The sequence below is a fragment of the Trachypithecus francoisi genome, unplaced genomic scaffold, assembly GCF_009764315.1.
Source record: "Trachypithecus francoisi isolate TF-2019V2 unplaced genomic scaffold, Tfra_2.0 Lachesis_group4, whole genome shotgun sequence".
Classification (NCBI taxonomy): Eukaryota; Metazoa; Chordata; class Mammalia; order Primates; family Cercopithecidae; genus Trachypithecus; species Trachypithecus francoisi.
Genome location: NW_022681469.1, coordinates 11,769,938 through 11,786,468, shown reverse-complemented (window position 1 = coordinate 11,786,468; position 16,531 = coordinate 11,769,938). Strand labels below are relative to the sequence as shown.

Genomic DNA, 16,531 nt, shown 5'->3' with positions numbered 1-16,531 from the left:
TGCTCTAGATCCTACTTAGTCCTTTTAATTTTTGGCCACAGAAATGGGTATACAGTTATATATCATGGTTTTGGTTTCCCTGATGAATAATAATATAAAGTACTTTTTAATGTGCTTATGAGTAATTAATAGATCTTTATTTGGGATGTGACTTTTGCCCATTTTTTCTAGTAATTATTGATTTATAGGAGCTCTTAGTATATTTTAGTATATTCTATTTTAAGATACATGCACTGAAAATATTTTTTCCTAGTCTCTTTCTTGCTGTGGATTTTATTAAACCATGTCTATTGATGAGAAAAAGTTTATAATTTGATGGATCTCAAATTATCAAGTGATTTTGATGTCCTCTAGGAAACCTCTGTTAGCCCCAAGGTCCTGAAAATATTCTGTTTTCTTAGGTCTAAAATCGATTGAGAACTACTTTTTTTGTTTGATTGTATAAAGTAGAAGTCAAAAATACATCTTCTCTATATTTATCCAGTTCTTTCGGCATCATTTTTTGAAAAAGACACCTTTCATTCTCCATTAAATTGCCTCGGTGCCTTTGTTAAAAAAAAAATTGACTACCTACATGTGCGTCTATTTATGATCTTTCTCTGATAACATAAATTTATACTCTTGAAATCAAATAAGTTCTCTAACTTGGTTTTTCTTTTTTGCTTATTTTGAATATTTAAGGTCTTTTTGCATTTTCTTAAACATTTTTGAATCAGCTCATGTATTTCTACAAAAACTATATTGTTGGGATTTAGTTAGAATCGCATGGTATATATCTCCATTTATTTAGTGCCTTAATTTCTCTCATTAATGATTTGGAGGAATCAGGGTGGAACTTTCAAAGCTCCTCCAAATGACTCTAATGTGCAGACAAGAGAAGGACCACTACCTAGATCCCTTTTTTCTTAGAGGAATTTGGGTGCCTGTAAGAAAAGAATTCATCCCATCCCTAAGATTCTACATATTAGATAAATGAAGTGATCATTTCTGGGTTGGTTTGTTTGTTTGTTTTTTGAGACAGAGTTTTGCTCTTATTGCCCAGGCTGGAATGCAATGGCGCAATCTTGGTTCACTGCAACCTCCGCCTTCAGGTGATTCTCCTGCCTCAGCCTCTGGAGTAGGTGGGATTACAGGCATGCGCCACCACGCTGGCTGATTTTGTGGTTTTAGTAGAGACAGGGTTTCGCCATGTTGGTCAGGCTGGTCTTGAACTCTGGACTTTGGGTGATCTGCCCACTTCTGCCTCCCAAAGTGCTGGGATTACAGGCATGAGCCACCACGCCCGGCTGTGAAATGGTTATTTCCAATAACACATCCACAAAATGTCATGCCATACGCTCTCCCCAATGTATGTGTTTTACTTAAAAGTTCTATTCAAGCGATTTTTCCAAAAGAAGGACACATTCTAACGTGACTCTGTCTTTATAACTTTACAATAAAGCTTTTGGCAGTTTCTTTATCATGAAAAGCAAAAGTATCTTGTACCTGCCCAAGCACCTTTTTACATGTTTTATCTGACAACAATTGATCATATTTATAATGTGGTTTAGATTGGCATGTGAAAATGAGAAAGGTCAAAATGGATCCATTTTCTTATGATATGGAATTTATATAGATAATATAAGAAATAGTGCATGGCATATTTATATGAAAATTTATATACCTTTTCAAAGTTTTATTGCATAAAAGGATAATTGACTATTAATAAGATATATTAGTAACACATCATAGAACCTTGTAACTGCCTAAAGATGAATTCATATTCTAGGAAGTTTTGCTCTCAAGATTGAATATTGATCACAAGACTGAAAACTCCAGTCACTGTAATTTTATTTGAAGCATTTTCTAACAGATGTTACATCTTCATTTGCTACTATATTTTAAATACATTCTCTTTTTTCCAACATTCATTAAGCCAGTCTTTTCTTCTTGTCTCTAATAAGAGCAACATCTGTTTCTTCTTGTTCAACCAAAGCAACCGCCTCAAGAGTCTTACTTTAAAAATAAGAACATTAGAAAGCACAGATAGAAAACTTTTCATTAGCATTTTACATTTGCATTCAAAACAAGTGTTTCTAACAATTGTAAGTTAGGGAGGTGTTAGAGAAAATATTATAAAACAATTTATATTATAAAAAATTGAGAAATGCTGGAATATGGTTTCAAAGATGTTGGTTTTACGTTAAATCCTCTTTAGAAATATCAGTTTCCTTTTACAATGTCAATTGAAACGTTTTTATCATTATGAATTGTTGAATAGCCGAGGATACCTATTATGAAGCAACATCATGTTTTTGCATTTAATTTTTAAAGTATGAAATTAAATCTGTTTCAATACTATATATTTTTAAACATTGGAAAATATGTACTCAAGTTCATATCAGTCTCCTCAAGTTATTAACCATGAGAAACCCTCACTTAACATTACATTTAACTTTTAGAAATATTTCACAGAGGTTCAGAATCACATGTATTAAATATTTGAAGAAAAAACACATTTTGGAAAGGATAAAGTTTATGGGTAACTATTAAGAAAGCAGGCGGATTGCCTGAGGTCAGGAGTTCGAGATCAGCCTGGCCAACATGGTGAAACAAACCCTGTCTCTACTAAAAGTACAAAAATTAGCCAGGCATGGTGGTGGGAGGCTGAGGCAGGAGAATCTCTTGAATCTAAGAGGCAGAGGTTGCGGTGAGCCAAGATGGCATGACTGCACTCCAGCCTGGGCGACAAAGCAAGACTCCGTTTAAAAAAAAAGCTTGATTTTATTGCATAGCTCAGAATTGATGTTGAAAACTGTTGACTCTGATATTCACAAGAGGCGTATCAGATACCTGTCCAAATCAACAAATTTCTTACCACTGATATTGCATTACTATATATATATATATATATATATATGGGAGAGGAAGGTATTTGTACATAAAATAAAAATAATTTGTTTTTAAAATTTCTTTATTTTTAAGATGGAGCCTCACTGTGTTGCCCAGGCTGGAGTGCAGTGGTGCAATCTTGGCTCACTGCAGTCTCCACCCCCCAGGTTCAAGCAATTCTCCTGCCTCAGCCTCCTGAGTAACAACCCAAGTTGATATTTAGAGAACTAAGTTCACTCACCAGATATAAACAAATAACTAATATTTACTGAGTACTAATTAGATGCTAGGCATATTCTACATGGTAATATAGACAATTAATCTTACAAAAACCTTATGAAATAGATTATTTCACTATTACCATTTTATAAAAAAGGAAATTGAAGCATAAAAAGGTTAACTTGCTGAATGCACAGCTATCAGATGAGCAGAAATGAGAATTATATACAGACAGTGTGACTTCAGAGTCCAGGTTCTTATTCATTGTGCTATTCCACCTAGTGTGAATCTAACAGCCCCAGGTTCCAATTCGATCTCAGCCTCTCATGGGGCAAGCTCCACGTGTGCCTGAATATTGTATGACCCCAAATGTAAGGTAATTCTCCATGTTCCCTGGATTATTGTATATTTTTACTAACTTGCACATAAACTGTCAAGGCCTAAGTGAAGATGTCAATAATATTTATGTGTTTTTCATATTACATACATAAATCATTTAGAAAGTTCAGTTTTTCATTCTCACTTTTTAGAAATAATTTTGTTCTAATGTCTTCACAGGCAACTTTAACGTCAGTGTCTTTGTCCTAGCTTTGTGAATCGTCCAACACGTTTCTGTGGAACAAATCATCTTTACCTTTGTCTTAGTTGTTTAAGATACAGGATATGTTTCCCATGTCACTGTATATGTTTTCACAAGCCTCAAATTTCCATTAACAAAAGGCTAAGACACATTTTTTGGTTGTCCTGTAGGTGAAAGGTATGATCTCCACATTGTAAAGACTTACTGCATTGCTTTCTTGTTTAGAAAACTTACTTATCACTACATCAATATTTGTAATTATGAGATAGTAAACTCCAAAGACAATTTTTATTTTTTCTTTTTGAGATGAAGTTTCGCTCTTGTTGCCTAGACTGGAGTGCAGTGGCACTATCTCAGCTTGCTGCAACCTTTGCATCCCGGGTTCAAGCAATTCTCCTGCTTCAACCTCCCAAGTAGCTGGGATTGTAAGTGCCCACCAGCACATCCGGTTAATTTTCTATTTTTAGCAGGGATGGGGTTTCATCATGTTGGCCAAGCTGGTCTCAAACTCCTGACCTCAGGTGATCCGCACGCCTGGCCTCCCATAGTGCTAGGATTACAGGTGTGAGCTGCAGCACCCTGCTGAAAGACAAATTATTAAATGTGTCTCAGCTTACTTTTCTATGAAATAAAATGAATTAAAATTTCTATGTTTTTTTGTCTTAATAATATAGATATACTGTCTCCTATGTGCCAGTCACCATTCTAATGCTATACAAATACTGAGAGTAACTAGTGTACAAATACTTAATCCACATACTCAAAGCCTCATTTTATTTCCAGACCTGATGACATATGACAAATGGATATCCTCAGAAACTGAGCACCTCTCCAGATGTGGTAGCAAATGGAAGTGTGTGTGTGTGCATGTGTGTGTGTTTGTACACGTGTGCACCTGTTGTTTGTACACGTGTGTTGTGTGTATGCATGTGTTGTGTGTGCATATGTGTGTTTGCATAGTATAAGAAAACTCTGATCATGGATGCACAGGGTCTATATAATGTATTTTGTTGTGGTTCTTGTTTTGTTTGTTGTGTATTTGTTCAAGCTCTAGAACCAACTATATCTGAGTTCCAATTCTGTTTTACCTGTTACCATCTGTAGGATGCTTACAGATTAGTAGACTCAGTCCCTCCCTATATACTGGAGATAATTGTTTTAAAAAATTTTGTGAGGTGTTATGAATCAAACCCAAGTAAAGTCTCACCATGGCTAGCACATAGAGCTTAGAATTTTATATATGTCGATATATAAAAAGATCATGAAATTTTATTCTCTGGAGACAGCCTTCAGCATACTATTTTTTACAAGATGTAGACAAAGAAAATGTGAAAGAAGCAGCACATTTTTCTATAAGAAATTAAGTCTTCCTTTCCACATTTAAGAATAAACTTCACTACATTTGGGGACTCATTTTTATCATAGATGACTGAGGTATCACCTCTTGATAATTAACATTAAATTTTCAAAATAATAATTGGAAATGAATAGGAATCACAGCTTAAGCTTTGATACAGCAGTGGCTGCTATCAGCAAGGATCTTTTAATCTGGGTTCTAATTTCTCTAGTAATTAAGTTCCTGGAAGAAAATAAAATAACCTTTTAATTTTAATCTGATTAGAATAATAGACCTTTTGCCATGAAAAATTAGAAAGAGGATGCTCCATTTCCAAATTAATTTTGTGATGGAGATATTTTCATAGGAATTTTCTGAAAGGCTTTCTTGTTCTTCCATTTAGAATAACCAAAGATATTTTATAAGAGTCTTTCTCTGGACGTGTGAGTATTTAGGATTGGATTTGGGGGCTGAACAAATATCATGTTGATATCTTTGAGATCCATGTCCTAAAACTGTATTTATAGCAGGGTTTGTCAAATTATAGAAGGCAAAAATCAAAATCAAAACCGTGTAGTCCTATGGTTAAGCAACAATAAATCCTACTTTGTACTTTAGAAGTAAATGCCATGGTGAAGATATGGTCTTGGATGCATCACTTCCATGGAAATACCCAAAGGGACCTGCTTGAGATGGAACTATTTCAGTAAACACTGCTGCTTGGCTGACAGCTAACTTCAGAAATAACCTTTTGCATGCATAGAGTCATTTTATAGTACAAGAGATTTTATTTGTGTTCTTCAGAATATTTGAAAGATAAGAAGTAACACAATTATTGTTTTCCCAATTTTTGTACGGATAGGAAAAATAAAACTCTGGGATTCAATGACTTAAGATATTCTTGTCAGAAACAGAACTTGGACTTAAATCATGCCTTTTTCTTTTTGCAGTGAGGAACTATTTTATAAAGTAACCTATAAGTACAAAAAGTAGACCCTGATACATGAATATGGGTGCATATGGTTTATTTGACATTGGTCCAATAAATGCAGTTGGAGAGAGGGGAGGTTGAGACAAGTTGGGGTGGAAAGCCACAAAAAAGATCTTTAATAAGGAGATTGCTACTATGGGCAACTGAGTTTGAGCCCACTGGAGTCTCTCTGAGAGGCTGTTGTAATACTGCCCCTTGCACACCTAGTGTCTGGCCTATTCCTCTTTCTACATCTTTGGAAGCCATTGAAATGTGTGGGAGTTTTCTGCAGGTGACAGCCAGGGTGGGATGAAGAGATATACTTAATTTAATTACTTCATAACAGAGCAAGGTCAATTACAAATGGCCTTAGGATAATGGAGATTTCCAGATAGACCTACTGACATTAAATGAAACTTAACAAACAAACAAAAAAAAATTATCTACTGAACTTAATCCTTACCCTTAGAATTAGTCATATTGCACATTAGCAGTTAGAGCTGAGAAGCCATAGTCAGCAACTCCAGCTTTATTTTTATTGCTTTTTTATGTTTCATCATTTACTTGGCCATCCATGAAACCCAGAGTGCCAGATTCCTGGTCATGATCACTCCCTCAGATTCGTTCAGTTATTCATTCACACCTACTATGTACCAGACATGGTTTTAGCTGTAGGGTTTTTAGTAGAGAATGAAACATACAAAAGAGAGCTTATAATCAAAAGACAGATAACATAAAATTAGTAAGTATGCTAATAAATGAACATATAATAAATTTGGTAATGAGAGAAACTATAAGGAAAAATAAAGCTCAGAAAAGAAGGGATGTTGGAAGAGAGGGGAAAATGATATGTGATATAGAATAGCTAGGAAAGACCACCTCTCTGCTAAGATGACATTTGCACAGAGACCTGATGTGAAGGAGCAAAACCATGAAGATAATTCACACAAGGCATTCCAGATGGTTCACATGACACCTCCTAGTTCACCAGAAAAAGGACTTTAGTCAGTACTTTTCATAAGTTCAAAAAGAACAGAAAGCTGTTGTAGGGAATAGTGTGATCCCAATTATACATTTATAAAGATAATGCCACTTTGTGGGGAGATTAGACTGTTAGTGCAAAGAGTGAAATCGGAGGAACCATTGGGGGCTATTGAGATACTCCGTGTTCATCTGTTGATGGACACTTGGGTTGCTTCCGAATCTTAGCTGTCGTTAACAGGGCTGCAACAAACAGGAGTGCAGATGTCTCTTAGGTGTACTTATTTCCTTCCTTTTGGGTGTATACTCAGTAGTCGGATTGCTGGATCATATGGTAGACCAAAGATGATAGTGGGCTCATGTAGCTGTTTGCCTTATTACATTATTTATATTATGCATACTATTATACTATTTGTGCTTTTATATTCACTTGTATGCTAAATTTTATAATTTGGAAAGTCTTTTGCATTAATTACTTTAGAGCAGAGATTTTATATTCTTGATTGAAACAAAATGTGCTCAGTAGCTGGGCGTGGTGGCTCATGCCTGTAATCCCTACACTTTGGGAGGCCAAGGCAGGTGGATCTAAAGGTCAGGAGTTCAGGACCAGCCTGACTAACACGGTGAAACCATGTCTCTACTAAAAATACATAAATAGCCAGGTGTGGTGGCACACGCCTGTAATCCCAGCTACTTGGGAGTCTGAGGCAGGAGAATCACTTGAACCCAGGAGCCAGGGGTTGCAGTGAGCCGAGATCCCACAATTGCACTCCAGTCTAGGAAACAAGAGTGGAATTCCATCTTAAAACAAAAGTGCTCAGTAAGTATTACTAAATTAAAACTTGAAAATCCTAAAACAAACAAACAAAAAAAACAAAACAAAAAAAAAACACTTGCCGGGTGATTATGTGTGATAATACTTACTATGATACGAGTAACTACTACAAACATGGGACTATCTTCTAAGCTCCAACAGCCCTTATGTTGTTCTTTAAAATATTTTTTTCTATTTCTTAGTATAAATCAACTGGTAATGTATGATTTTCCTATAAAGGAGTGCCTGTAGTGAATAGCCTAGGCTTTATGAACTGTATAGTTTCCAGTGCAGCTGACTCTTGCTGTAGGGCACATGGTATGTAAATAAATGTACTTGGCTACATTCCAATAACATTTATATAGACACTAACATTTGAATTGTATATAACTTTCACATGTCACTAAACATTATTCTTCTTTTTATTTCTTTTCAACCATTCAGAAAAGTAAAAACGATTCTTAGCTCACAGGTTATAGAAAAACAGGTGGCAGCAAGCCAGATTTCAGCCACAAACTGGTTTTTCAGATTCCTGAAATAAATTATCAGGGGCTCGGAGCCCTGATCTGTGTGTCATTGATTTGCTCTCATTCTATTTTTGGATACCTTTATTTGCTAGAGTTCTCTTTCTTTTGTGAAACCGAAGCACGCCCTCATGTAACTTCTACCTATGGATTCTACATTGTGCCATCTGAAGAAGAATAGCACAAAATGCCCCCCAACCACCACCTTGTCATAGCACAGGCCTTCACAGAGTCTATTCTGGCCCTTTTGGTTTTCTCTGCTACCAAGTGTTAAACTCTCTCCAGAAGCTTATGTTTCCTGGCTGCTCTCCCCTTTTTGCTTTTTAATTGTCTGATTATTCTTCATAAAATGAACACAAGCTAAACAAAAGGTTTAAGCTAATGTCTACCTAATGGATAATTCAATAGAATTTTCGTTTCCAAAGATTGTTGTATCAGGCAACAACGAAGTGCCATTGTTGAGGATATGCATTCTTGTTTTATTTTGCTGTTTTTTTAATATCATGTACTCTATTATAAAGATTACTCATTTGTAAATGATCAGATAATCCTATTATTATTTTCCATGACTATTGGTGGTCAGTTAGTATTTATAGCTTCACATACACATTATTATATAGTACTTAATTTCTATAAACTATACTCACCAAATGTGTTTATTGAGAGAGAACAAACTCTACAGAAAAATAAATATTTTAAAAACAAAGACAGACATTAGGTAAAAGCCATACATTCATTTTCTTGTCTGAGAATGAGATCTAGCAAAGCTAACCAGAAAATAAGTTACTAAGTTAAAATAGTTCATAATTCTCTAAGTTAAAATAGCACATAATCATAAAATGTGCTCAGCGGCCGGGTGCTGTGGCTCACGCCTGTAATCCCAGCACTTTGGGAGGACAAGGTCATTCAAATGACTTTTTTTCAACCCATTTCTTTCCCTAAGTACCCAGTGGTATTAATACTGCTTCTCTACGTGGTTGGGTTATATTATGCCTTATTCAGTTAGGTGGAGTATAGAACCACTTATAATGTTAAAGAGACATGAGACATCAGTTTGAATTGTAAGCAACGCTGTATTTTCCTAGAGAAAAATACTTTTATTTGTAAAATCCTAATTTGTTGATACTAGAAATTGTGTTCAACTAGGTAATTTTAAGAAAAGAAACAACTTTTATCTTGTACTTACCAGGTTCTGGGTTGAATGATGGGCAGTGGCACGAGGTTCGCTTCCTAGCCAAGGAGAATTTTGCTATTCTCACCATCGATGGAGATGAAGCATCAGCAGTTCGAACTAATAGTCCTCTTCAAGTTAAAACCGGCGAGAAGTACTTTTTTGGAGGTAAGAATGCCATTGCTTTTTGGTTACTAATCCATTGCAAACAAATGAGGTTTCAAAATGAAGTTTGATTATGAAGTATTTATATTTGACTCAACTGACTCAGTAGATCTCAGGATAAAACAAACAAACTAATTCCATTGAGCAAAAAAAAAAAAAAGTAAAAAAAGAAAAAAAAATTTGTTTGTTTCTGATGAAGATATTAAGGTGATGTCACTATATTCTTTTGGCCCAGTTTAAATAATGGAAGTATAACAAAGGAGACTTTAAATTCATCCTCATAATCCTCAAAAGTCAGGTCCTTGGATTATTTGCTGGTGACCTATTGCTATGTAACTAATTATCCAAACCTTAGTGTCTTCAAACAAACATTTATTATCTCGCAGTTTCTCTGGATCAGGAATTCAGGAGTAATTTAGCTGAGCGAGTCTCTCATGAGGTTGACTTCAAACCGTTGGCTGTGGCTGCATCATTTGAAGACTTGTCTGCTTCCAACAGGTCTCACTTACGTGGCTGATGGTGCTGGCTAGGATGCCCCAGTTCTCTGTGGCCTCGGATTCTGTAACACCTTCCTTCTTCAAGTAGCCTCTCCTGGGGGTGACTGGGCAGAGAAAGAGAGAGGGAAAACAAAAGAAAGAGAGGAGGGGAGGGGAAAGCCAGTAAGTCAGGAAGTTCTCCAGATAAAAACCATAAGTAGTTTTTAAAAAAAATCCAATTTAGCAGTGATATCCCATCACCACTATTATTTTCAGCTTGTGAGAAGTGAGTCGCTAAATCTCATCCACAGTTAAAGGAAGGGGATTTCACAAGGGCATGACTACAAAGAGCCAGTGATTCCTGGGTACCATTTTAAAGGTGCCTACCACAGTCTACCTTATAGGAGAAGACACGTGGTCACAAACATCTTGGTTCTTAAGTAATGAAGATATTAGTAAAAAGAATATTATCATATGAGAAATTCGACTATGTGAGAAAAAGTGTTGTAGCAAAGACCTGTAATATTTTCTAACTGGAAAAATGTGTCCTGCCAGAAAATGATTTTTTTCATAACTAATAAATTATGAGGACATATTTTATTAAAGTGCTAGGCACATTGTTTAGATCAATACATCTTTTATTAGATTATTGTCTTTCCTCTCCTAAATCATGCAATGTGAGATGTAAAAAAATAAATCACATTCTTCGAAAAGGCTTTTATTTAAGCTTTAAAATCTATATGTTACATATTTGCCTCTGAAAATGTTTATATTTACATATCTATCATTTGTTTATATTAATAGTTATATATCACTATGTGTGTGTGTGTGTGTGTATGTGTGTGTATGTGTGTGTATATCTGTGTGTATGTGTGTGTATGTATGTGTGTGTATGTGTGTGTGTATGTGTGTATGTGTGTGTATGTATGTGTGTATGTGTGTGTATATGTGTGTGTATGTGTGTGTGTATATGTGTGTGTATGTGTGTGTGTATATGTGTGTGTATGTGTGTGTGTGTGTGTGTGTGTGTGTTCTAGTTCTTAGAGTAAGGTGTCATGAGAGCAGCCACTTTGTTTAACTCGTACCCTGCTATATTCCTCAGGGTTCTAGAAAAAATCCTAGAATGTTGTAGATGAACAATAAATATTTGTGAAAGAATTAGTAAATTATATAAAATAGGCAAGACATCACTTTATTATGAATTGCCTAGAGAGGAAACAGAGAAGACCCTAGGAAATTTACTGACTTGCTGCTGAGTTTGCAGCTAGCACCTGAATTTAAGTTTCCTGAGTCCTATACCAGGGCATTTCTCCCCATCTAATTAATGACAACTTAGAGACAAACATCATGAACTAGGGCTCTCCTTTATTTTTTTTTTTTTTTTTTTTTTTTTTTGTTGAGACGGAGTCTCGCTGTGTCGCCCAGGCTGGAGTGCAGTGGCCGGATCTCAGCTCACTGCAAGCTCCGCCTCCCGGGTTTTACGCCATTCTCTCGCCTCAGCCTCCCGAGTAGCTGGGACTACAGGCGCCCGCCATCTCGCCCGGCTAATTTTTTGTATTTTTTTAGTAGAGACGGGGTTTCACCGTGTTAGCCAGGATGGTCTCGATCTCCTGACCTCGTGATCCGCCCGTCTCGGCCTCCCAAAGTGCTGGGATTACAGGCTTGAGCCACCGCGCCCGGCCGGGCTCTCCTTTAATCTTCCATAATATTTGTTGGAAGTTAAGACTACATGATTTTAAGAAGACTCTCAATAAATATTTGATGAGTAGATGAAAGTCAAACAAGCTTTCTTATGAGTGAATGAACTGGACATATTGATGTGAGGAACAAAACAACTCAATAGCCAAACTGGTTACCCTCCAAAAAAAAATTCAGTAAGATTGGCTTATGGCCAACAGTTTTCATTGCTCTGATAGTAAATAGATCCCAGTTGTCAGTGGGAAAGCTACTGATAATATCTACTGCTCCCTTGACTGGAATGTTTTTGGCCATCCACCAGCTCCCTGAATGCCCAAGGCCGGTTTTTGTCGATTTCAATCTAGAGGAGTGAGCCAGTAGCTGTAACCACACATTCATGGCATAAAGTTTATAGGAGATGAGGTCTTGATGGTGTGCTATTTACTATCAGTTTACAGATTTTGGTTTTCGAGTCCAGCAGTCAGGAGAATATTGACTTTCTCTTGGGTCTGTGGTCTGCCTTTAGGACATATTGTCAGCTAATGATCATGATGCTTGTTTTGTTATATTGTCATTAGCTGAATCCTGAGTGTGTAAGAATCACGAGAAGAACTCATTGCCATTCCAACTCTCAGGCCCCACCTCTGGAACTTTGAAATTCAAGAAGATGACAAATTACAGAATTTAAAACTTCAAATGATTCTGATAAACACAATCTGAGAAACAGAATTATAGATTGACCTTAGCCAATTTCCACACACACCTTTCAGATTCTTTTTGTAAAACATCATCAGTCACTGAAAAGTTTGGGATGCATGAGAATTAGCTACTCTCCTATTGCTTTGCCCCCAGGGGGCAAAGGAACGGAAGTCACAGGACAAGTTGTGATGCGCATAAACACATTTATTAAATGAACAAGTATTACCAAGGAAGCACAACACTGTTAACAAACATTCTTCTGCAAGCTCAGTGAGGTCCCAGCTCTCCTTGAATAAAATGTTTTCTTAAAGCAGCAACAATGAATGGTGGGTTTCAGCTACACCCAGAGCTAGTGCTAGGCGACAGAAAGCCTCCTCAGCAAATAATCACTGGCACAGGATCACTAAGTGATCCTAACTCCAGAAGCATTTCCAAGAACTCAGGTGTCAGGCCTCACCAGAATCTTTCACCATCTTAACACAAGGCTGGTTGTGTCTCTCAAAGGTGTTGTGCCAAACCACATACCTTTAGTGCCTGTAAGTTCACTATCGATATCTCCTTTCTAACATTTCATTAACATTTACATTTATGCTATCTAACAGACCGCTAATTTCACCAAAGAAAACCCAGTTTGGTATTAAGTTCATCAGAGGACTTGTTGATTCAGTGAATTAGGTTGATATGAGGAATAAATAGCAAAAAAACTAAGAGTCACCCCCTCTGGAGTGGGTGTACTGTTTCTGCACTAAAACTCTTGATGCCTCTTACTTGTGGATTCCTGATCAGAAGAGGAACTGCCTCTGGATCGCAACTTTAACTAAAACACAAATGCCCACAACTCTATACCGTCTGTGCTGGAAATTTTAAAGTAGGATTCAAATATTATAATAAACACATCTTAAGATATACTAGTATAGCGGAAAGGAGAATTGACTTTGTTCTAAAATACAAGCTTTGCAATCCTGCATACCTGATTTTGGATCTGGCTTTATCACTTAATTAGTGGATCCCTTAATATTGTATCTTACCTTCTTCGTCTATTAATTGGCAATAGAATCTGTTTTCTGAACACTGTGTAGCATAAACTTAAACCTGGGATCTGACACTAGGGAATGCTAAATGCTGACTGACTTTCCAATGCATCTTGAGTTTTTCTTTTAACTCTGTGAGAGGCAGAGCCTCACAAAGAACACTGGAGACTTCAGACCATTATGTATTTCATGACCTCTCACCAACTTCGGCACCACTGAAAGTATTTCTTCCCCCACACTCACTGAAGAAAAGTATTTTTCCTGCTCACTGAAAGCCACAAGAAAAGGCTTTCTTGCCGTCCTACACTCTGTTTTGTTTGCAAACCCTTAAACTTGTCCACATTTTGTTTCTTTTGAAGTTAAGTCCCGGTTGCATAGCTTTCTTTGCAGCCCAGGCTGGGTCGTTTCACACCAGTGTGCAATTTTATCTCTATGCTTACTCCCTGCTAATCCCAGCAAAGTTCTTAGTTCTCCTTTGTAACTTCCATGATCAGATGATGTTTAATTACCAAGAATTCTTTTGCGTTTTTTCTTTCTTGGGAATAAGCAAAGAAAGAGATCGGTTATTTGGGATGTTTCTTCAGCAAAGTATGTTTTAGCTGCTTTAACGTGTTTTATTTTCCTCCAACTAGAATTTTTTTAGATAACACTCCATTGATGTTATTAATCAAAAGAATGTTAAACACAATAATTACATTTACCTACTGACTCTTGACGTGGTAATAAGCTCTCTGATACAGGCTGGAACCCATGGTTATGAGAGAGCAGTACGATTTCTAAGTTTCTAAATTTTCTTTGTTTTGGGCATTTTTATTATCTCTTGTTTTCATTAAAAGAGAAAGGAGCTATAGGCTGAAGAGGAGAGATAAGAAGCTTCTAGAGCCAGTCTTATTGGAAGGGGAGTTCTAAAGAACTCGGTGGGGAAGGAGGCAGGTTTTAGGAAGGTACCAAAGCAAGTGGTGAAGGCAAGATAAAAAGAGGGCAGTGGAGCTGTCCTGAGTTTGATAGGATTTGTGTTAATAAAGTTTAATAAGAGGGCACATCTTTCCACCTCACCGTTATATAGCTGTGTTGGTCAGTTTTGGTTACTATAACAGAATGCTATAGGTTGAGTGGTCTAAACACCAGAAATATGTTTTTCATGGTTCTTGAGGTTGAGAAGTCCAAGAGCAAGGTATCAAGGTACAGGCAGATTCCATGTCTACTGAGGGCACATAATGAGAAGCTTCAGAGAACCATTTTCTTATTGTATGTTCTCATTGGAGAAAGAGAGAGAGAGAAAGAGAGCACACACTCTTAAGTCTTTTCTTACAAGCGCACCAATCCCATCATAGGGGTTCCACCCTCATGACCTATTAACCCCCAAAGGCCCCACTTCCTAATACTATCCCACGGGGCCTTAGGGTTTCAATATGTGAATTTGGAGGGACACAAACATATAGTCTATAACAATGGCCTCTCAATTCTCATTGAAGTAGACCATGAATTTTAAATATTAGGTTGTGCAAAAGTAATTGGGGTTTTGGCCATTGAAAGTAATGGCAAAAACGAGCTAACTAGATAAGTATGTAAACATAGATTTTTGTTAAGTAGTTATTTTGTAAAATAATTAGAGGATGTGGTTATCAGGCTCCTTAGCTATTTATTATAGGAAAATACCAACACTCCTTCAAGCGTTTGGCTGCCTGAAAGTTTCTTAGTGATGGAATACACTCCGTGAAAAGCCTCCCAGGTAGTTTTCCAGAAATCCTTGGTTTGGCTCATCCATCACAGAATATGGAACTTTCAGCATCCCATTCAGGATCCACTTGTCAGCCCTGTGAAGTATCCGCTACCTTGCTTTTGTACCAACAGGAAATCTATTGTTTAGAAGTTTGTTTTCTAGCCCTTTTTCATTGTTCTCCCCCCCCAAAAAAATTGGAATGAGACAAGTTTTATTAAATGATATGTGTCATTTCAGGAATGTGAAAAGTAAATCCTAAACAGACTTTTTGGAGGTATGTATTGATTTTCTAGGGATGCCGTATCAAAGTACCATAAACGTGGTGGCTTAAAACAACATAGTTCTAGTCTCTCAACGTTCTAGAGGCTGGAAGTCTAAAATGGAGGTCCAGCAGGATCTTAAGGTCTCTGAAGGCCCCAGGGGAGGATCTTTCCACTCCTCTGGCTTCTGGTGGTTACCAGTAATACTCATTATTCCCTGGCTTCTAGATGCCTCCCTCCGGTCTCTGCCTCCATCTTCACATGGTCTTCTCCCTGTTGTATTTCTGCATCCACATTTCCTTCTTCTGATAAGGACATCATTCATGGGATTAGGGATCGATCTAATCATTATCACCTCATCTTAACCTGATTGTATCTGCAAGAACCCTATTTCCCAATGAGGCCACTTTCATAGGTTTCACAGTTAGGACGTCAATGTGTCTCTTTGGAGGATACAATTTAGCCCGTAGTAAGGTATAAGTGATTTATTTTGCAACCACCTCTAATTATAAGTTAGCATACTTCCTAGAGGAGATTCATACATCTGATTTTGTATTATCCATTCTCAAAGATGGCTCTTATGAAGTTAAAAGTCAAACATACAGTTTGGGAAATGTGAATAACTAAAAGGTAGAGGCATTCAAACAAACAGCACAACAACAGAATTTAAAGTATTGTGCCTAGTGGATACAAATTTACTGGTCATAAGAATTTGATGATCAAATTTCTGAATGTGATTTTGTAACCTCTGAGTAGGACCAGGTATAGAATTACAAGGAATCAATTTTAAAAATGTCCAAGGGAATTTCTTGTCCATATGCATGAGAGAGAGTGAGACCTTATCTCTGATAAATATTAGAAAGCTTTGTGTAAAACAAAAAAGTAAATGATAAGAAAATGTATCATTGGCATGAAAGTACATTCTATGTGGAACTAACCAAATGTTGTATCCTTCCATTTGGGTCCTTACACATGTAATGTAGAGAGAAGAGAACACCCAGCTAAGACTTGGGGTCAGCAATCCTCAGAGCAGA

The 16,531-nt window shown here is 36.8% G+C and overlaps 1 protein-coding gene across 1 annotated transcript in view; it reads left to right on the top strand.

Annotated features, from left to right (window-relative positions):
• Positions 1-16,531, top strand: part of CNTNAP2 (contactin associated protein 2) — a 2,313,133-nt gene that overhangs the window by 1,156,816 nt on the left and 1,139,786 nt on the right. Inside the window, exon 9 of the mRNA XM_033192342.1 lies at positions 9,485-9,634. Within this exon, the coding sequence (XP_033048233.1) occupies positions 9,485-9,634 (150 nt within the window). The remainder of the gene's footprint in view (positions 1-9,484; positions 9,635-16,531) is intronic.